The sequence below is a fragment of the Mustela nivalis genome, assembly GCF_964662115.1.
Source record: "Mustela nivalis genome assembly, chromosome: 14".
NCBI lineage: Eukaryota > Metazoa > Chordata > Mammalia > Carnivora > Mustelidae > Mustela > Mustela nivalis.
Genome location: NC_139033.1, coordinates 9,911,963 through 9,933,709, shown reverse-complemented (window position 1 = coordinate 9,933,709; position 21,747 = coordinate 9,911,963). Strand labels below are relative to the sequence as shown.

At 57.1% G+C, this 21,747-nt stretch overlaps 1 protein-coding gene across 1 annotated transcript in view; it reads left to right on the top strand.

The window, feature by feature from the left end:
* Window positions 1–2,030: 2,030 nt before the first annotated feature.
* The window catches only part of DTX1 (deltex E3 ubiquitin ligase 1), a 34,063-nt gene continuing 14,346 nt past the window's right edge, over window positions 2,031–21,747 (top strand). The window contains exons 1-3 of the mRNA XM_082698427.1: window positions 2,031–2,277; window positions 2,791–3,788; window positions 19,208–19,889. Of these exons, the coding sequence (XP_082554553.1) occupies window positions 3,530–3,788; window positions 19,208–19,889 (941 nt within the window). The 5' untranslated portion in view covers window positions 2,031–2,277; window positions 2,791–3,529. The remainder of the gene's footprint in view (window positions 2,278–2,790; window positions 3,789–19,207; window positions 19,890–21,747) is intronic.

Sequence of the window (21,747 nt, the reverse complement as noted above, 5' to 3'; positions counted from 1 at the left end):
GATTTTCCACAGCCCAGTGGAGAGGGGCCACTGCACCAGATCCTCAGCTGGATGTCATTCATTAGTCGCTCAACAAACACAGAGGCAACATGGTCCTGCGGGAGTTGCAAAAGGGTTTGAGATTCAAACCCCAACTTTGCTATTTACTCCCTGTGGGAACTTGGGCAAATGACTTAGCTTCTTGAGTTTGGGGAGGTTGTTGTTTTTGTTTTTGTTTTTGTTTTTTCCCGTCTGTAGAATGAGCACAATATTCCCCACCTTTGGGGGCAATTGTAAAGAGTAATATTATGTAAGTGCCTGGCACATAACACTCTATAAATGATAACCACCACACAAGACAGATAAGACACAGCTCCTCATCTCATGGGTATTTCACTCCAGCAGGGACAACACTGAAGTGCCTCATTGTGATACAGGCTGTCACATCAAGGTGGGGTGAAGGAACATACAGGAAGATGGGAATGAGTTCACGGAAGGCTTCCTGGAGGAAGTGAGACTGAGTCAGAACTTAAATAGCATTATACAGTCCAGAGTCACGGGTTCTTCTTTCTAACTTGCTGCTAAATTTCCATGTGACCTTGAAAGAGTCATTTCCCCAGACTGGGGTCCCCAGATCTCCTTCTGTAACAGAAGGTTCACAAGCATTAGCCCTGAATCTTTTGAGTCACAGGCTCTTTTGAGACGAATCTCTGAAAGCCGGAGAGCCCTTCTTCTCAGAAAAATGCACAGACATGTAAGTGTGTCTGTAATGGGGGAGGGGGCCCTCATGGACCCCGTAAAGCCACCCTAGACTGACTCTGAGGGTTCAGGGATCCTGTTGGATCGGTCCCACTGCAGAGCTGGCCCCGTCCTCACTCACAGCCTCTCTCTTTAGTCTGTGGCAGGCACAAGCAAGCAGAATCATTGGTTCAATCTGGGAAAGCCCATCAGGCACTGGGCTGCAGGACAGAGCGGGGGCCTGGGGCTGGGGAGGTCACTCCAGCTGGCTGGGGAACCAGAGTTCGGTTCTGGGAAAGCGCCCCTGACCAGCCCTCCCCTGACCTCACCTAGTTTATCAACATCTGCCCTGGGGAGGAAGAGGAACGTGGGCCGCTCTGGGCAGGCTCCCAAACAGGCCGCTGACCCCCATCTGTTGCCCAGGCTGGAGTTCCCGGACGCATCCTTCATCTTTCCTAATCTAAACACCCACAGGCCTCGGGTGGTCCATCCCCCTCCCAGCTAATGTGTGTGCTCAGCTGCGTCCAGCCTGCCAGAGGAAGGAGAGCTGGCCATCCCATTAACACTGGAGCTGCTGCCATCACCTGCCTCCCTCTCCCTCCAGCCCACCCTCACCCAGCATTTAGTAAGCACCTATTGTTTGCAGGCGTCTGTGAATGAGATGGTGGAGGGTCTCACCTTACCTTCCTCCAAAGTCTCTGTCCTAAACTCCCCTCAGGGGGCAAGATGCTCTAGTCATCCCACTCCCCAGTGGTTGCTTTGGGGAAGCAGGCTCTGAGCTGCCTAATTAATTCTGTCCCGGAGGAGAACCAGCTCCAGGTGGGTGTCTGGGCACTGCTCAAACCTGCTGTGTGAGCCTGGCAGTTTCTTACCCTCTCTGGTCCTCAGTCTTCCCCTGTTTCGTGATCCCATTTGGCTCTGAAATGGGCCTTGCTAGCCCCTCGCCACTCCCCTCTCCCAGAATAGTGAAAGGAGAAGAGAAAGTTACCCTCCAGTGCTCTCAGATCTTCCTTTGGGCGGTCTCTGGATCATAATCATTCATTCAAGCATTTATTGAGCACCTATTGGGTTCCAGGCCCTGGGACTGGGCAGCTGGAATGTGAAGACGACTACGATTCAAGCAGGCGACCCACAGACACCTCACTCCAAGCCTGGCTTCCTGCATGGGGTCAGGAGACCTCCCGGGGTCCCAGATGGGCCTAGCCGAGGATTTGGGGCGTCCCGGGGACTCGCGTGTCAGCGCCGGCGGCGCTTCGGGGCCGGGTCTGTCTCCTCCCCTTCCTCCTTCTCCGCCCCCTCCACCGCCCCTCCCCGGAGCGCGGCCGGGGCCGCCTCCCACCAGCGGGATCCCGGCTTCCAGAGCCGGCGCGTGCGTCCGTCGGTCGGCGGGGCAGTCTGTCCGGCGCGGAAAGCCCAGCGCCCCGGCGTGCGGTGGCTGCCGGGCCTGGAAGGGAAAGGGCGCGGAGGCGGGACCGCGGTTCCCTCCCACTCTGGGGGGAGCCCAGGAGGCGGCGGTGCTGAAGCGGCGGCGGCGAAGGAAGCAGCACAGCGGAGAAGGCGGTGAGAGCGCGGGGTGCTTAGGGACCCCACCCCCGGCTCCTGCAGGGGGCCGGCGCGCGCAGGGGGGAGTTCTTGGCTGGGGAAGGGGGGCTGGTACTCCCAGGGCGGGAGGCAGCGACGTTCCAGCTCCCGGCTTCGCCTGCTCGGTGACGCGACCCCCGAGGGGCCCTGGGCCGCGCCTGCAGCGCCGCGCATCCTCGCACATCCCCGCGCAGATCCGCGCATCCCCGTGCACCCTGCATCCCGGCCGGGCGCGGGCCCCGGGGGAGGGGAGCGCTCGGGGAGCTGAGGAGGGGGCGCCGCAGGCGAGGAGCCCCGGAAAATCGCGCCCCTGGCCCCAGTCCTCAGTTCAGGCCTGCCCCAAGGGAACACGGGCGGCGACCCCCTTAAGCCCCCCTCGCCGGCCCCCCCATCGGTTCCCCATTGTTCTCAGCCGATCCCTCTCCCGGGAAGGGGGAGGGGGTGCTGCGCTCTCCTCTTAAAGGGCCCTCTCCCCTTCTTGTCTCCCGGCAGGTCGCGAGCACGAGTGGGGTGGGGCGTGCCCACGGGCCCCCGCCCCCCTCGTCCCCCCCGCCCAGCTCCGGAGCCGCAGCCGGGCCGGCGGGCCAGGGGTACGCGGCGCACCCTCCCCCGTGCGTTCTTCAGTCACCCAGGCCTACCAGGACGCCGTGTGGAGCAGGAACCAGGGGGACTGGGACGCCCCCCTTCAGCAGGAGCCGTCGGAGGGGCGGACCCAAGACCAGGCGAGCAGCCCCACTGGAGCCAGGCACAGGGTCTGGGACGCAGTTGGGAGCGCAGAGGGCCGGCTGGGCGCCGCAGAGGCAGCAGCAGGCTGGCCCGGGCCTCCTGGGTGACAGGCCTTGCGTGGCCGGCTGGGAAGAAGTGACCAGAGACCAGCAGGGAAGAGACTGGACCTAGAGCAGGGGCGGCTGCCTCACTCCCTTTCCTGAGCCGAGGGAGCCAAGGAATCTAGAGCAGCGTTTCCCCCATCACAAAAAAAGACACTTGCTTTCCGGAGCAGCACCTTTATGAGACAGCGCTGGGGGAAGGGGTCCTTGGAGCCTGGAGCAGCACCCTGCACGCCTTTCACTGAGGCCTCTGGGCCTCAGAGAGGACCCCGAGGTAGAAAGGAGACCAGTTGGCTCTTGCTACCCACCCTGGGGAGAGAGGAAGTTCCCTGCCCGCCCCCAGGCCCAGGAGGAGCTGGGCCTGTCCTGGGGGGGTCCTGGCCCCTGAGTCTGCAGCAGCGGCCATGTCCAGGCCAGGCCAAGGTGTGATGCTGCCAGGGAGCGGGCTGGGGTTCCCACCGCAGAACGTGGCCCGGGTGGTGGTGTGGGAGTGGCTAAATGAGCACAGCCGCTGGCGGCCTTACACGGCCACTGTGTGCCACCACATCGAGAATGTGCTCAAGGAGGACGCCCGCGGTTCCGTGGTCCTGGGGCAGGTGGACGCCCAGCTGGTGCCCTACATCATTGACCTGCAGTCCATGCACCAGTTTCGCCAGGACACAGGTGAGCAGACTTGCCCCCGTCCCTCCCCACCTCGCCTCTCCCCACCCCTCCTGCCAGGCTGAGACTGAGCCCTCACCAGCCCACACCAATGTCACCACCCTTCATGGTGGGATGCTGGAATCCCCATAGCATCCCTGAGTCGGGGAGACAGGGACTGCAGGAAGGCTGGTCTGCTGATCCAAAAAAGGGACAGCCTAGCCTCCTCCAGCAGAAGACTCGGGCTCCAGTCCGGCCCTTGTATAAGTTGTAGGACCTTGGGCGAGTCACATCAAGTCTCTTAGCCTCAGCTTCCTTATCTGTAAAATCGGGGAATCAGTGTCTCCCACTGCTGGTTGACAATTAAATAAAATTGTGCTCACTGAGCACAGGACCTAGAAAAGCCTTAGCACCCAGGAAGAGAGCTTTCCAAGCACTTCCTCATTTGATTCTTTTCCAACAGTCACAGACACTAAGTCTTATGATCGTATAATTATTATGGTCATTATTAGTCCCATTCTACAGATAAAAGAAACTGAGACTCGCAGAAACTGAGTGATTTAAACTCAGAGCGGAGATTTCAGCCCAGGCAATTGAATTCCAGAGCCAGTGCTCTTGACTGGTTTCCTGCACTGGTTCCAGGTGTTGGCGGTATTGGGACAGTGTTTGGGGAGGGGGGGAGGTGGTGGGGGTGGTGATGGTGGGGGTGGGGTGGCAATGGTGGAGATAGTGTTGGTGGTGTTGCCAATGGTAGTGTTGACTGTGGAATTGGTGGTGGTTGTGTCGGGAGTTGTCTTGGGGGGCATTGTGATGGGCAATAATGATGGACAGAGTGAGGTTGGTGGCAGTCTTGGCGGCTGCGTGATAGGCGGATGATGGTGATAAAGATGGTGAGGTCCATGCTCAGCATTCTTGTTCTGGAAACGTGCCATCCCTGTGGAGATCTCTCTGAGTCATTGTGGCTTGGTGGTCTCTGACAAGCTTCGTAGGCAGTGGGGGACAGTGCCACAGAATCCTTGGCATGTTCGGCCCCAAGGACCAATGATAGAGGTTTGGGGGGGAGTCCCTATTAATTCCTGGTTGGTAGAACTGCGCATAACAGCCTTGGAAGTAGTAGGACACTTCCCTGTTCTCTAGAGCCATCTAGTATAGTTGCCATCAACAACATGTGGCTATTGAAATTCACATCGATTAAAATTAAACTTTAAAATTCAGTCCCACAGTCCCCTACCCCCCAAGCGCTTAACAGCCACATGTGTCTCATGGCTACCATATTGGACACCAGAGATCCAAAACATTGCCATTACCACAGAAAGTTCTAGTGGATAGCTATACTCTAGGACATCGCTTGGTGTTTACAGAGTGGTCACCAAGCATAGAAACACAGATGAATTCATAATACATGGTTTTAGTTCATCTGTTGCCGTAACTCCAGGCACTGACGGCAGTCGCTGGTGGTACCAGGCATCCATTCATACCATCATACAGTCATTTATTGATCTCGCTGTGTGGCAGACCCTGTGCTAAGCACTAGGAAAGAAACGCATGGAGCAAGACAGAGAGAGTGCTGAGTAGAGGTTCACTGGAGGACCTACACTAGAGGACTTATGCTGGAGGTCCCAGGGAGCAAACAAACACCAAATGCACAGATAATCAGTTGCTGACCTGAGAACATGAAATAAACCTGGGGGAAGGGTGGTGATGGAAGGTTAATCTGAGGAAGTGATGTTTGAACAGGAATCTGAAGAATGAGGGGAGGGAGCAGTGTTCCAGGCAGCGGGAACATCCAGTGCAAAGGCCCTGTGGTAGGAAGGAGCAGCATACATTCAAATCCACTGTGTGTAGAGTGCGGTGAATGAGAAGGTGGTGCAAGACGGGGTTGGAGCACAGCCTGGACAGCCATAAAAGGGGCTTTAAATTTTTTCCAGACAGTAGAGAAAATCGCCATCGAACCCTCCTGCCCATTCTTCCCCGGAGGCACTGAGTCCCTGATAGAGAACGAAGAAATGCTAGGCATCCCCTTCCCTATTCATCCTGTTTATCCCCAAACCCTCTCTGGTGCAGGGCAGCGGTTGGACATCAGGAGGAGGTGGGTTTTCTCTTTGGTTTGATGTTTGGTTTCTGCAGGTTCAGAACTAGCACTGGATGTGGAAATTTTCCATAGGCTGGCTTGGAGGGTGACCCTGAGTGGCCGGGATAGCCACCTCCCCACCCCCAAGGCTGTCAGGTTGACCACTCGGTCTCTGATCCCCTCTTTCAGGCCCCTTTTCTATACCCAACACACCCACTTGGGCCCCTAGCTACCCAGACTGCCTCCATACCCCGCTTCGGCAGTCCCCTCTGCCACTCTGTTGGCAGCACCCTGAACTTCAACCTCGCTGAAGTTCAGCTTCATTTACTTCCCCAGAGCTGCTCACCCACACCTGCCCCCTGTTTGCCGGAAAAGGGAAAAAACCACTTATCCCTCAACAGGCTGCTGGGAGGCTGCCAAGACCCCCCAGTGAGGGAGGAAGGCCTGGAAATCTATGGGGTGGAGAGTGGGGCACCTTGGTTGGGGAAAATTGTTGGGGGGGGAGGGGCTCCATGCCTCCCCACCAGACCCGTTATCATGTGTCCCTGCTCCTCCCAGAAGGAAGACAATGGCAAGAAAGGACATCTTGTTCTCACTGGTAATGGTCCGGGGAGACCCTCAAGCAGGTGTCCTTAGCTCTCGCCTCAGTGTCCACATTTATGAAATGAGCAAGAGTATCGCCTTGCTAGCAGGGTTGTTTGGTAATGGAGAGAACCAAGCCTGTTATTTTATCTCACAAGCATTGATCACCCACCATGAGCCTAGCATGTACTAAACACTACAGATGAGCAAGTGGGTAGGAAATGCTCAATCTTGAAGACTATGATTTTGTCTTTTTTTCTTTCTGTCACACACACACACACACACACACACACACACACACACACACACACAACCATATAAAGTTAGGAAACCGAAAGCTCTCACATATATACTGAAATGAACACAGCTCATATCTAGATTTTCTAATTGCAAAATTCTTGATAAGTTCACTGAAGCTGAACTTTTTAACTTGGTTTGGGGGGCGGTGGCACGGAGCCCCAGCTTTGCTAGTACCCTAACGCTAGAGCTGAGCTGACAGACTTTCTGATTAGGTCAGATAGTAACTATCTTAGCCTTTGTGGGCCAGCCGGTCCCTGTTGTAAATGCTCACATCTGCCGTTGTGGTACGAACGCAGACATAGACGGGAAGCGAGTGAACAACTGGGCTGTGTTCTAATAAAACGAGTTGTAGACGCTGAAATTTGAATTTGTAGAATTTTCACAAGTCATGAAATAGTCTTTGTTTTCCAACTATTTAAAAATGTGAAAACCACTCTCAGTTCATGAACTGTGCAAAAGCTGGCCGGGGGAGGATTTGGCCAGCAGGCTCCAGTTCACTGACCCCTGCTGTCTCGTGTTCTTGACCTGCCCCTGGGCTAACACAGGGGCACCCCCCCTCGCTCCCCACCCCCCAAGACACAGCATATACCGAACTCCACATCTCGTGGTGGGTGCGACGGTGCACACGCGTGTATCTACAAACACACAGCACCAGTGGCTTGGATGCCACTGACGCAGGAATGCCCTGTGTGTGTGTGTGTGTGTGTGTCGTGCAGCCAGCGGAAGGAAGCCCGGGTGTCAGGCTTGGCCCACAGGAGAGAGGCCAGGCTGGGTCCCACGGGGGCTTCTGTTTGTTCAGCCGGTGCCTGCTCACCTCTTCCCTGCTGGGCTGTTTTCATCACTCCCCACGGGAGGTGAGGTTCCCTTTGAAGCTCTGCAGGTCCACAGCCCACGTGCAGGGGGAAGGCTGTGACCCTGGCCCACGTGATGTTAGATCCCTCACCCTGGGGTCCCAGGCACAGGCCTGAGAGGGAGAGCCAGGGTAGGCGAGGGATAAGGCAGAGGCATGTCCTCTGCAGTACCATGATCTTTTCGCTGTTTCCCTCACACTTTCCTCATTCTTCCTTGGTCTTGAGCTGCCCCTACCATGGGCAAATCAAGAGTCACGAATGGGAAATGCAGGTCAATGGGTTTGCCCCAGTGGGTGCAGCAAGTGGGGGCACAGGTGTCCCCAAGGGTCACGGCGGTCTTGGGGACAGGGCTGGCTCGCACTAGTGGCAGGGAACCGCTCTCTGCCTCCCTCGCGAGGCCACAACTTCCCTGAAGGTCATTGTCCCCCACACTGCCATTGGGGTGGTGGCTTCTGAGGGCCTCACCCAGACCCCAGATTTTCCACGTGCTCCCCACAGCTGGACAGCGATGTGACTTAGCCACCTCCCAGGCAACTCCCACATTCCTCCCTGAACTCACATGGTTGGGACAGGACGGGCCACCTTTCTGACGGATTAGTGTCTCCCATTCTCCTCTCCCTTGCTAGGGGGACTTACGGCAGCCTTCTTCTCACTCTGAGGATGGGACAGCTGAGGCTGGGGAGGTCAGGCTGGGGACCATCCATAGCTGCTGTCCCGAGGCTTGAAGCTTGGCAGCAGCGGCACTTCCAGACCGTAGGGCTGGAGCAATGGGGGCGGCTGGTTTCAGTTTCCTGAGCCTGCATCATTCCCTCTCCAGGGAGCTTGGGCTCCTCTCAGCCCTGGTCACTGCCCTTATGGGAATGTCCTGTCTGAGGACATGCTTAGGCTGTTGGAAACCAGAGGGGCCACCCAGAGAGGGAAGCGGCCGTCACCAGGGAAAGCACTGCCAGAATTTAAACTCCTAGGCAGGCCGTTGTTACAGATGGAGAGACTGAGGCCAGAGAGAGTGAGTGACTTACCCACAGTCACACACCCATTTAGCCCCAAGCTGGAATCCAGGCCACTCAGACAGGTCTCAGGGATGGAGAGGGTCCCCTCCCCCTTCTCCCTTGAGAGCTCTGTTGGGGCTTGTTGTTAGGGTCCAGTCCAAGGCAGGAGTGGCCTGGGCAACGCCAGAGGTCTCCGGGACCAGCTCCCTAGTTAAAGGACCCCTGGACTCTCTCCCAGCCGAGCTGGGAGACTCCGGCAGCTGGGCTTGACAGCGGAGGCGGGAAGGAGCTGTGTGTTCGGGCGGGGAGTGGGGGCGGGGAGTGGGGTCCATCCCATGGTGGTAGCAGGTCCAATGAGTGGAAATCTGTTCACACGGCTGTCTCCCTGCAAGGCCTCCATTTCAACCACCACAGACCGCCCTTTTAGCCTCCAGGTGCTTTTCTGACTCCAGGAGACTCTTCTGAAAACATAAACTCATTTTCACTTTTATCTAACAGTTCAGTGGTGCCTGGTCAGTGACAGGCTCTGGGCTGGGTCCTGGGGACACCAAGAGAGGGACAGGACCCTTGCCAGCGTGATTTCAGAGTCTGGTGAAGGCCAAGGCAGATCCATAGCATGGGAACCACACTTGAAGCCTCTGACTCAGATACGGAGCTGAATTCAGCCTGGTCCTTTGCTGGCTGTGTGATGGTGGGCACACCCCCTAACTTCTGGCAGCCTCCATTCCCGCCTTGGTAAAGGGACAATGACAACAGTCCCTCCCGAGAGGGCTACCATGAGGACTAAATGAGATAATATAGGTGAAAGCACAAAGAATATTACTTTGCCCATAGTTATCCCTCATGCTCAAGTAGGAAAAGGATTGAAACGTTCCGTAGACGAGGTGCAGGTTGCCTTCTGCCAGGTCATGTGGGCAGCGTGAGCCTGGGGGCTCTGAGAGGGAGGACTTCCTTGAGGACCAGACCTCCACGAGTGGGTTCGGTTTGAGGAACACTTCCAGGTGGCAGAAGCAGCATCGGTGAGGTCGTGGAGGAGATCTCAGGCCCAGGTGGAAGAAGGAGGTTGTGACACAAGAGGGGAGGGGGTAAGGGAGGCCTCTTGGGTCCCACTGGGTGTCACAGGGCTGCCAGCTGCTGCCCGTTAGCAGGCGGGCCCCAGGGGACCCAGCGCCGCGCTGCAGGACCAGCCTCGTTAATCACGGACCCTTGGAAGCCAGAGCTGATGCAGGCTGGGGGTGGGGGTGGGGAGCTGACGCAGGCACAACCTTACAACCCACTGGGCTCTCCCCACCCAGCCAGTAGGCTTCACCCCATTTTCCACACAGCAAAACTGAGGCTCAGAGGGTGGGGAGCCTGAGCTAGGAGGAGGGGGGTGGGACATTCAGATTCAGGTCTTCGGACCCCCCTCCCCTTGCCAGGCCTGGCAGCCCCAGCACCTTGGACAGCACTGCCAGCGCCCTGCCAGTGCTTGTCGGTTGGTGCGGGGGTGGAGGCTTGGGGGGGGGGCGTCCTGGGTCAGATCCTCTTCATACCCAGCTTCTTCCCTCTCCTCTCCTGTCCCTGCCCCTCCTTTCCCCCCCTGCATCCTTCCCTGCCTTCTCCCATCCCCCCAGCCTCCTCCTTCAGAGGGAGCTATGGAGTCCAACCCAGAGGGGATGAGGCTGTGGCAGGGGAGGAGATGGGGCCTGATGGGCCAGGAGGCCAGGCACCAAGGATGTGGGGCTGTTCCTCACCTCGGGCCCTACGAGCAACCAGGTTGGGGACTCTCCCCTGGGGATCCTGTGCGGCTATGTCCTTGCTCTGCCACCCTGGCTAAGCTCCTCTCCCTCTCTGGGCTCCTCCCACTGGGGCTCTGGGGCTGCTCCAGGAGGCCACCTCCACCTGCCCAGGCCGTAGTAGCAGGCTTGGTGATGGGGTACGGGAGGGAGTCTGGCACCCAGCCCTGGAGCTGAGTGCCCTGAAATGCGGAACAAAGGACAAGGCAATCAAAGCAGGCAGTGCTGGCGGCCAGGCTGGTCCTGCCAGCAGCCGCAGCACAGCCACCGCTCCTCCTGATGACAGGCCAGGCCCGCCACTGCGGGGGCCTTTGTCCCCTCTCCTTCCAGCCGCAAGCAGAACACACAAGAGGAAGCACATGGTTTACCTGAAACCACACCATTCTGGAGCTCTCCTTGTAGAGCGGTTCCTCTCTCCTGGAGAACGAGGGTTCATTCATGCCAAAGTGTTAGTTACCCGACACTGTGGAAGAGAGAGAAGGGGCCTGAGCTCAAGATCTACCCCGATTTCTAGGGGATTGGGGCCAAATCCCTTCTTTTCCTGGGACCCAGTTCCACCATCTTGACAGGGGCGGAAAACTCCCATGGCCAGAGAGCCCGGGAAGCTCACAGAAGTGTGTGCAGTGGCTGGGAAGGCAAAGGTTCTCGGTTGTTGTTCTCTAGTGCTTGGCACACAGTAGGTGCTCAATTAATGTTCAGACCCATGACTGTGGTGGCCGTGGCTCAGTTTCAGGGAACGGTTGCCAAGGAGGCCAGCCCCTGTGGCCACCTCTTTGGATATTTGGGGATTTTTGAAATCCAGACTTGAGTGAGTCTCCCCCAATTTTTAAATGACCAGCATTTAAAAATGTAAATAGCATGCACACCAAAACACACGCTCATCCACCACTAACTTGCAATCTCCAAGCTAGTCATTTGTAGCTTCAGTTAGGTGCCCTCACATATATTTGGTCCTTTCTTCCTTCATTCAGTGAGCATTTTCCAAGTGCCTGTCCCTGTGTTCCCGGCTCTCAGGGGACGCTAAGGTGGCTGAATGCCAGCCCAGCTTCTGGGAGGCTCCCAGGCTGGAGCGAACACAGCCTCAATATTTGAGTGAGCTATGTACTTCCGCGGGGTACTGCAGGTGCAAGGTGCTATGGGAGCCCCAGGAAGGGTGTGGTTCTCCCTAGGGGAGGCAGAGAAAATTCCAAGAGGATAGCACTGGAGCTGAGCCAGGAAAACCAGGAAGATTGTTTGGGAACTCGGCAGGGAGGAAAGTGAGGTAGTGAATGGAGCATTGGAGGCAGCGGTGTGTGCAGAATCACAGAGGCACAGGTCTGCACGATGTGTTCAGAAAATAACTAGAAGTTTGGTGTGGTTAGAGTGTCAGGCTTCACAGCGTGTGAGGGGTCTCAGAGATGAGCTGAAGAGCTTCGACTGATTCCGAAGGTCACTAGGGAGCCAGTGATGTGTGTTGAGCGGAGGAGGGATGGGGTCAGATCAGTTTGGTTCTGGTTGCCACGTGAGAACACACTGCAGGGCACAGAGGCTGGAAGCTGGGACCCGGGGCAGAGGCTACCACAGAAGCAGAAGCCAGCCCTGATGGTGGCTGGGACCGGGGAGGTGGCGGTGGAAGTGGGTAGAAGTTCAGATCCGTCTAGGTTACATCCGGGTTTCATAATGTAGTAGCTGTGTGACCTGGGGCAAGTCGCTTCACCTCTCTGTGCTGCAGCATCTGTATAATGTAACGATTAATAACGGTTCTGAAGGGCGTTGTGTGGACTGAGAGTTGGCCAAGTGGAACACTTAGAACAGACCCTGCCCCACAGTAGCTCCTCGGCGGGGGCGTTTACTCCTGTGATGATGTTTATTTCAGAGATGAGGAAGGAGATGCTCAGAGCAGTCAGGTCAGCTGCCCAGGGCCACACCGCACTCCAGGAGCTGGAGGCTGTCTGTTCCTTCTATTCCCCACCCCCTTATCTCCACCTGTAGCTCTTGCTGTTGTGCAAAGGGGCTGAACCCAAGTGTGCTAGAAGCCAGGTGACCAAGAAGCCCCCACGTGGCCCATAAAACGGGCACAGGCAGCTGCCCGCAGCCAGCGGGACACAGGTCTTTGGAAACCCACATGAAGGCGGCAGCCTCCCCCAGTGCCGTGGCAGCCCCCCTCCCCCAGCCTCTCCGTGGCCCTGGCCTGGCTGCCGGCCGACCCTGGGGAGCCTGGGCCAGCTTCAAACGTGCAGAAACCACTAATGGGCCACGGCTCTGCCTGACGAGTCCCGTGGGAGCGTTTGAAGGCAAACAGAATGCTGCGGGATTATTGATCCCGAGGCGTGGGGTGGGGGAGAGGCACCCTGGGGCCAGAGGCTGGGGTTCAGATCCCAGCCAGGCCCCTGCCCTAGCCACCCCAACTCATCTTCTCAAGGAGCCTGACTCTCCCCATCTTCCAAATGGGTCTAAAATCCATCGGGCTGACTTGTGGAGACGGGGTGACACGTGGAGCTGACACAGCCAGAGCGTTCCAGCAATCAGGATGGTTGTACGGTTACCGTTGCTGCTGCTTCAGGGGGCGCTGGCCATGCGGACAGTCAGTGGGGGATAAAGGTAGAGGAACTCTATTCTCGAAGACCAACTAGCAGGCTGAAGCCTCAACCGTGTGCCTTGCCCAACCTCCGTGCCTCAGTTTCCTCCTCCAGGAAATAGGCAGTAGAGCCGACAGTAGAGGGAACCGCGATGGAATCCAGGCAGCCGGGTATGGGGTCTGGCGAGACCACTGCCTCGCACGTAACCTCAGGCATCTTCCTAAACCTCTCTGTGCCTCCGTTTCGTCACCCCTACCATGGGGGTAATGATATCCCTACCTCATCGGGGTGTCACGAGGATTATGTGAGTTGACAAGAACCCAGACCATAGATGTGTGCTCTCTGACTGAGAACTGTTGGTGCTGTGATTATATCTAGGTTGGTGGAGGAGTCGATGAGGTCCCTCACGGGAGCCCAGCATCTTGTGGGCACTCAACTCGTACTCAACGCCCTGCCCAGCCTCCAGTCACGGGCCTGCAGCAGGACACCTCCCACCTGACAGGAAGTCCCATGACTGCCTCCCACGGGGCCTTCCTTCCCATTGGGGTCTGGGTCTCCCCAAACTGAGTTCACTTCCCTGCAGGAAGCTGCCTCCAGAGGGAGGGGTGTCCTGCTGGGCCTCGGGGCTGGCTCAGTCTAGGCAGGGGCCCTTTGGAGGGTGAGGGGCAAACAGGAGGGCATGGGCCCTCCCTTCTCTACAGTCAACTTCTTCTTCATACCAAAAGCTGGGTGCTAAGACACCCACACAGCCCGCCTCCAGGAAGGGGGTCTGATCAGCACTACATTCTCAGGGCAGAACATTCTCACAGCTAAACACAGAGATCAAAGCTGAGGTAGTGAGTTCCCCATCGCTGGAGGGATCCTAGGCTGGGTTACTGCTTAGCTGTGTTGAACCCCTGAGAACCAGCCCAACCTGGTCTTTCCTTTATTCCATGAAAGGAGCATCCGTCCCAGCCCTCCCAAGGTTTCATTTCTCTGGGGCTCAGTTGCCTCATCTGTAAAACGGGAATAATGCTGGTCCCTCCTGGGAAGGAACCCTGTGCAAAGAGAAAACGTGTTAGTGAAGGAAAGTGCTGAGCACAGCATCTGGTGCACAGCAGGCGCTCAATAAATGCTCACTCCGTTGTTACAGCCATAGCTACTATCGGCTCTCCTCCTGGCTCCTCCCTGTCTCTTGGCCTCACTCTCTTGTTCTCTCTCTGTGACTCTGTCAGTCTCTAGATTTGGAATTTTTTTTTTCTTTATGTCCCTCCCACCTGGTCTCATGCTCTGCCCCCAGCTCTCCTGGTACCTCCATGCCACAGCATTTCCCATTTTGAACTTGGCTTTCCTTTGGCAGTCTCTCTGTGCATGTGTGTCTCTGTCTCCCTGCGCCTCCCTCCCCCATCTCTCACTCCCCACTGTGTTTTGATCTCTCTGCTTGTCTCTGCCCCTGGCGTGAACCACTCACTGGCTGCAGTGGCCCCGGCCGCCCCACGCCCGGTCTCCACGGGCCCAGCTCCCGAAATCCTCCAGCCGACATTTGGCCAAAGCCCCTCTTCCCTCAGTGCAGCTGGAGCAAGATTGGAATTTTTCAGCCAAACATCTTAAGAAATGAAAGGAAGTTTGGGGGACAGACAACAAACGCAGACACACAAAAACAAGCCCAGAAATGGTCCGTGCTTGACACAGGTCCCTAACCGCCACGGGAGCACAGCCTCCCCCCTTCTTGTCCCGCCCCCGGGGCCCCTGGAGGCCCAAGAGGGAAGCGGTCTGCTCAGGGACACCCAGTGGAGTGGGTGGGTGAAAGAGACCAGCTGTGCCTCCAGGCCCCCAGTTTCCCAGTTTCCCAGGCTGAAGAACCTCCGGCCCCATCGTAGACCCATTGTTTTGGCCAAAAATCTAGGCCAAAGACACTGGGGAGAAGTGCTTCTGCTCCCTGGGAACTCGGAAGATCGCAGCCCAGGCGGGTCACCCGGGATCCAGCAGGCCCCCCGCGGCCTGGTGCAGGGCCAGTCTGAGCCCAAGGTGGATGGATGGGCGGCAGGCGGGCACGGCAGGGTGCAGGGCCCAGCAGGGAGGACAGCAGCTGCCCTAATTACTCCAGCTCTTCAGGTTCCAATCTCGTTTGAAAAGGACTCCAGGGACGCAGCCTTTAATAACTACCAGTAAACAGGCAGGAAAATCGATACCGGGTAAATAGAGCCCTGGAGAGAGGGACGCCTGAGCTGGCTGGCCCTGACCTGCTGGGAGGGGCTCCCAGAGTTCTTTGTCGCGGGGCTGGCCACACCGGCCTTTCCAGCCCTGTCCCCCCTTCCCTGGAGACCCTGTGTGCGCGTTGGCTCCAGCCGCGGTCTCAGCTCCCTCTCCGCTAAGACCAGCCTCTCCTCCTCCTTTCCATTCCCTCCGAGCCCTGACCTGTGCCAAGTAGGTTGCCTGTTTCCGTTACAGACACCTCTGTTGCACCAGGCTCTGTGCCTGGTGCTGGGAAGGCAGGCGTGGGTCCGACCTCGTTCTTGTCCTCCTGAAAGTCATCCGCCAGCAAGGGAGATTAAGAACAACAATGAGTGATTTAATGACGATGCAAGGACACTTGTGCAATTTAAAGCTGCCAGTGCCAGCCAGAGCTGCAGAAACAGAAAAGCAAGTCCAGGAAGAGGGGGGACACGGGGAGGGTTTTGCTGGATGAATAGGAGTTCACCAAGCGAACAAGGGCTGGGAGAGGGAGAATGCGGTATGTAGTATGGTTGTGTCATAACAGTTTCTTGTTAACATTCACTGAGCACCTACCGCAGCCAATCACTCTGCTGATCTCTGTGACCAGCATTATCTTGTTTTGTCCTACAGTAGTTCTTTGGGGGTATATATTCATACCTCCATTTTGCAGATGAACGCACTGAGGCTATGTGTGGAGCCAGGATTTGCTCATGGCCTCTGAGTCTTCTGAATTGCCTCTCTCAACCTCTTCGCGCTGCATCTCCCACCTCTGACCCTGCCTAGCCCCGCTCAAGACTTGACACCCAACCGTGATTAACTAAAGCAAGTTCCCATCCTTTCCCTCACCACCCAGGGCTTAACACCTTCTGGGTAACACAGCGCCTTCACCCTCACTAGGAGGTTCAGGGCAGAACTGCAGGCATGTCAGACCTGAAGAACATCTATGACGAGGCCCCATTTTGCAGACGGGCAAACGGACTCTCTGAGGAGACCTGCCCTCGGGAGCAGAGCAGGAACCGGATCCAAAAATGTTTCCTCTCATCCTCTCTCAGGCCTGCCCTGGAGGAACAGCATTGTCAAGGGAAAAAATCGATATGCACACACTCAATTAAAATGATAAATCAGGCCTCAGAACAAGGCAGCCCGGGAGACGAGGGAGGGGAGATGTTTGCGTGGTTGGCTTGAACAGTACAGGTGTCCAGGGACTCTAGCCTCACAGGTCTCTCTCCTGTCCCTCCTCTTTTTTCCCAGCTCTCGGGCGCTGGGCAGTTGACAGAGGCAGGGGTAGTCCATGATCCTTGGGATTCTGACAGAGGAGAAAGCAGAGGGTTAGCTGTTTCAGCCTTGGGTGGTGACCCAAGTGAAGGTCTGGGAGAGTCCAGGCTCGGGAGACAGAAGCCTGAGCAAGGCAGGGGGAGGCAAGGATCTTCAGGAAAGGGCAGGTGGTGGGTCCCTACCCATCTGACTGCAGATCCCCGGACTGGACCGGGCACCCCGGGGTTATGCGAGTTAGCAGCCGAAATGCATTCTACATTGTGAGGGGTTACTGCCTGCCAGGCTCTGTGCTTGGCACTGGGGTAGAGCAGTGAGCAAAGCAGTCAAGATCCCTGACCTCTTGGGCCGACAGCCTGGTGGGAAGAGACAGAGAGTAAAGAAAGTATGCAGATTAATGTGTCATATCAGGTAGTGCTGACTGCCAAGGAGAAAAAGAACGCCAGGCAAGAAGATGGGAACCAGGACAGCTGTGTTAGAAGGTGGTCTGGGAAAGTCTTTCTGCGTGGGTGACATTGGAGCAGAGACCAAAGGAAACTAGGAGAATGTCAGCCCCTGCTCCAACCACCAAGTCATATTCCAGGTGGAGGGAACAGCAGAGGCAAAGCCCCGAGGCTGGACAGTGCTTGGAGTGTTGGAGGAACAGCAAGGAGGCCAGGGTAGCTGGAGAAGAGGGACAGAGAGGAAGACGCAACATGGGACTTGGGAGGAGCTTTGTAGACAATGGGGGCTTTGGAGGTCACAGCGAGGACTTTGGCTTTGGCTCCCAGTGAGAGGGGAGGCCATGGGAGGATTTGGGGCAGAAGAAAGATGTAATCTGATTAGCATTGAAAAAGAAACAGACTACAGAATACAAGGGCAGAGGCAGAGGACAGTCGTGAGTCTACTGCAAGAGTCCAAGCTGGAGAGAGACAGGGGTTTAGACCAGGTAGAATCAGTGCAGTGAGAAGTGGTCAGGTGTGGGATGTGTTTGAAGCTAGAGGTGACTGGTTCTGCTAGTAGGCTGGATATAAGGTATGAGGTCAGGCAAGGATGAGGCCAAGTTTTGGGGGAGGGGGCGGTATTGGGGCCCAAGCAGCTGGAAGGATAGTGCTCTATCCAGCCATCCCAATGAGGACCACTTCAGGAGGAGCAGGTTTAGGGTAGGGAAAGATCAGAGCTCTGCTTTAGCAGAGGTGACCTTGAGAGGCCCGTTGGAGCTCCCCAGGAGCGTGCCAAGGAGGCAGCTAGAACCGCAAGTCCGGCTCCCAGAGGGAGAGGGTGGGTCTGGAAATGGTGGATTGGAATCACCCGAGTCGTCCTTCTCACAAGCTCGCAAAGGAGTTGTGGGGTTGCTTATGCCCGTTTTAGAGATGAGAAAGCTGGAGCTCAGGGATGTTGAGTCACGGGACCACAGTCACAGAGCTGGCCCATTGGGCAGTGGGGACTTGGAATGAAGTCTGTCTGTCTCCCAGACCCTGGGACCCAGCGCAGTCCCTGGGCTCTGTGGCTATTCTCACTGAATCCTCCCTGCAGCTCTGTGCAAGGGGGAGGGGCGTGTCATGGGCTCGCATCACATTCCTTTTTGAGCTGGGGCCACCGAGACCTAGGCAGGCTGAAGGGACTTGCCCACAGTTGAGAAGCAGTCAAGTGTGCAGCCTTCCTGCAGGTGTACCAAGTGAGCCTGGCAAAACTGTCTCTCCAAAGTGGTCCCAAGGCGCAGAGCAGGTTAAAGCCTCTGAGAAGTCCTGCAGCCTGGACTTTGCCTTATCTCTATTTTCACGCAGTGTCCCAGGGAGCCTCGCTCCCAGGGAACACCTAGAGCTTTGGGAATATGAAGCAGTGGTTGAGAGCAAAGCCTCAGTGTCCTTTTTTAAGTGGGGGGCATCAACACCCACCTGGCTGGGGTTATCATGTGGTTCTGTGCATTTTCAATGAGTCCTACGCGTGGAGCCCTCGAAAGCACAGTGGGCAGATGTCTGTTAAAGGAAGGAACACATGAACAAACAGATGAATAAAAAAAAACAAAGGAACTGGTGGGCAAAGGGATGGACAGACACAGAAATGAGCAAAAGGCGTGAAGGAACACAAGAGTAACCACACCCAAAAAGGATCGGGGTCTGAACTAGTGAATGCATTTCTACATTCAGCACCTATCTGCTCGGCACCTACTGTGTGCAGACACTGGGGACACCGCAGGGAGGATAACGAAGTCCCTGCCTTGGTGACATTCTAGTGAGAGGAGACAGAAAACAAGATAAATAGGTAAAATATAACTTATGCCAGATGGAGAAAACCAAGCAGGGTTGGAGAGAGAGAAAAGGAAGTATGTGGAGGGGTGGCACATTTTTAAATAGGGTAGCGGTAAATGAGGGAACGGCTGAATGCATGAATTAAATTAGGGAGTGCGAAGGCATGCATCGACGGAGAAGCATAAGGGATGAGGGCAGGCTCCGGTGAAGGAGCTAATGAAGGAATTCCTGAATGAACCCAGATAGGAATGCCGGAACTAAGGCATGAATGAATGAATGAATGAATGAAGGCTCCATTGAATGAATGAACGAATGAGCCAATGGAAGAGTGTTTGATTAAAGCTCCCATGAAGGGGGTGGGCGAAGGAAGTTTGGAATAAGGCTCTTGAAGAAGGCCGGCCTGCCCCCCACTGCGTGCATAGCCCTGGCTGCCCCAGCTCCCCGCGCCGCCGTGCCCCGATCCCTCCGAACAGCCCCCCAGCGCCCCCCTCAACTTCCCACTCCCCTGGGGCCTGTGCGGTCACCGCTCCGGTGTGGGTGCTGATTGGGGGTGGCGGGGGGTGCCTGCCCTCCCCAACCCCCACCCCCGCTCTGACCTCCCTCCCCTTGTGAGCGCAGGCACCATGCGACCCGTGCGGCGCAACTTCTACGACCCGTCGTCGGCGCCGGGCAAGGGCATCGTGTGGGAGTGGGAGAACGACGGCGGCGCGTGGACGGCCTACGACATGGACATCTGCATCACCATCCAGAACGCCTACGAGAAGCAGCACCCGTGGCTCGACCTCTCGTCGCTCGGCTTCTGCTACCTCATCTACTTCAACAGCATGTCGCAGATGAACCGCCAGACGCGCCGCCGCCGCCGCCTGCGCCGCCGCCTGGACCTGGCCTACCCGCTCACCGTCGGCTCCATCCCCAAGTCGCAGTCGTGGCCCGTGGGCGCCAGCTCTGGCCAGCCCTGCTCGTGCCAGCAGTGCCTGCTGGTCAACAGCACGCGCGCCGCCTCCAACGCCATCCTGGCCTCGCAGCGCCGCAAGGCGCCCCCCGCTCCCCCGCAGCCGCCGCCGCAGCCGCCAGGAGGGCAGCCCGGCGCGCTCGCTGTGCGCCCCAGCGCCACCTTCGCCGGCGCGGCGCTCTGGGCTGCGCCCGCTGCCGGCCCAACCGAGCCGACGCCGCCCCCCGGGGCGCCCCCGCGGAGCCCAAGTGCCCCCGGCGGCGCGCCCACCCCCGGACAGAACAACCTCAACCGGCCCGGGCCCCAGCGCGCCACCGGCGTGAGCGCACGCGCCTCCATCCCGCCGGGGTAAGACGGGCCCCGGGCGCAGGGTGGCTGCCCTCCAGGGCTAAGAGCACAGAATCGCTGTGAGCCTAACAGTCCCGACCAATATCTAGCATCTAGTAGATGTTCACTTTGTGCCAAGCGCTAATTAAGCACCTTAACGCGTTCTCGCTGGTTTTCCTCCATGCGCGGGGACGCATCACCCACAGTTTACAGATGAGGAAGCACCAAGCACAGGGAGGGTTCCTAACTACCCCCAGGATCCCACCATTCACAAGCGAGGCGGGGGTGGGGGGTGGGACCATACCAGCAGTCGTGGTGTGAGCTCCGCCTATATCCCTTGCTGAACTAGTGGTCCAGACGGTTCTATCATGCCCAGGTTGCAGGTGGGGAGGCCGGGACTGGGAGAGGTATGTCCCCCAGCTGGAGAGCAGGGATTGGAATTCAGAGCCAGGGAATTCCAGAGACTGTGTTGTGTTGTCTTGGAATTTTTAGAAGGTTCCCGCCCCTCCCCCAGTCTCCTGTCCCCTGCACACCACACCTCAAGTTTCCCTGTTGCTTTGGGCTGATACTGTGGCTTTTGGGGGGCTCTGGAGACTCCCGAGTGACATGGGGTGGTGGACCAGGAGAAGTCAGGCCCACAGGAACCAGCGTCTCTGCTCTTGTTTTAGCCAGAGCAGCCCTTTAAGGAATCTCCTAGGAATTGGCTTTCCCAGCAGGATTTCACTGAGGAAATCCCCGGGTGAGGGCATCCCAGGCCCCAGGAGACAGACCCAGCCAGAGTCTGTCATCTGCTTGCTCTAGAGCCCTGACTCCATCCGTCTCAGCCTGACCAGTGGGAATGAGAAGGAGGAGCAAAGACCTTGACCTTGAGACAGACCAGAAGGGAAATGACCAGGTGGGGTGGGCACCAAGAGCCAGCTCTGCTCCTCTCACCGTGGCCTGATCCAGGAAAGACCAGCAAAGGTCAGATCAGGAAGGAACTTTTGAGGTTATTCTTGTAGGCTGGAGAAGGGACAAGACCTAAAGCTGGCTGCCTTGTCTGCCTTCTGTCCCTTTGAAGGTGACCGCTTGGGTTCAGATGCCCTCTCAGCTACTTCTGAGTTAGGCAGGCTGGGGCGCACATCCTTGTCCTTCATTGACCCTCAGCGTCCTCACAGTGGCATACGGGAGCAGGATCTCCGTGGTGTGAGGACGCTGTGGACCTGAGCATGGCATCTGGTCATCGCAATGGGGCCACGGTGGCAGGGAGGACTCTGGGCATCCAGGGAGAGGGATGGTGTGGAGGCAAGGGAGCCGCCGCCAGGGCTCAGAGCAGCGAATGACTCCTGATTCTTGGGGTGGCTTTCTGCAGCTGCCACCTGCCTCCTCACCCTTCCCTGGGCCTTCCCCCTAGGCCTTTCTTGAGGGAGAAGAGCACAGGCCATGGGGACAAGCAGAGGTGCGCCCCTTGTGGCCCAGTGCCAACGGAGAGGAGCCCCATGGAGGTCAGAAGTCTTCTCCGGGAGGCGCTACAGGAGGGAGTCACCCACTTGGAGTCATGGGACTGGAGTGTTCCCTGTAGGTAGCAGACTGGCTGTGTTATGAAAAGGGAGGACTGGCAGGCCCCCGAATGACAGCAAGGGTAGTCAGCCAGCTAAAGTGGGTGTGGAGGGGGCAGGACCAGGGAAATTCAGGGACCTCAGCAGCAAAAATTCGAGAACCTTCTCTTCGGGGCTGTATTGTTGTAACCCACTACTGGGTTATGAAATCAAAAGGTTGTAACCAGATTTTTTTTTTTTTTTTTTTTGGAATGGAATAGAAGGGAATGGAGTGGAGTGGAATAGAACGAATAGAATAGAGTAGAAAAAAGTAGACTATGCAGGCATACATCCTACATAGT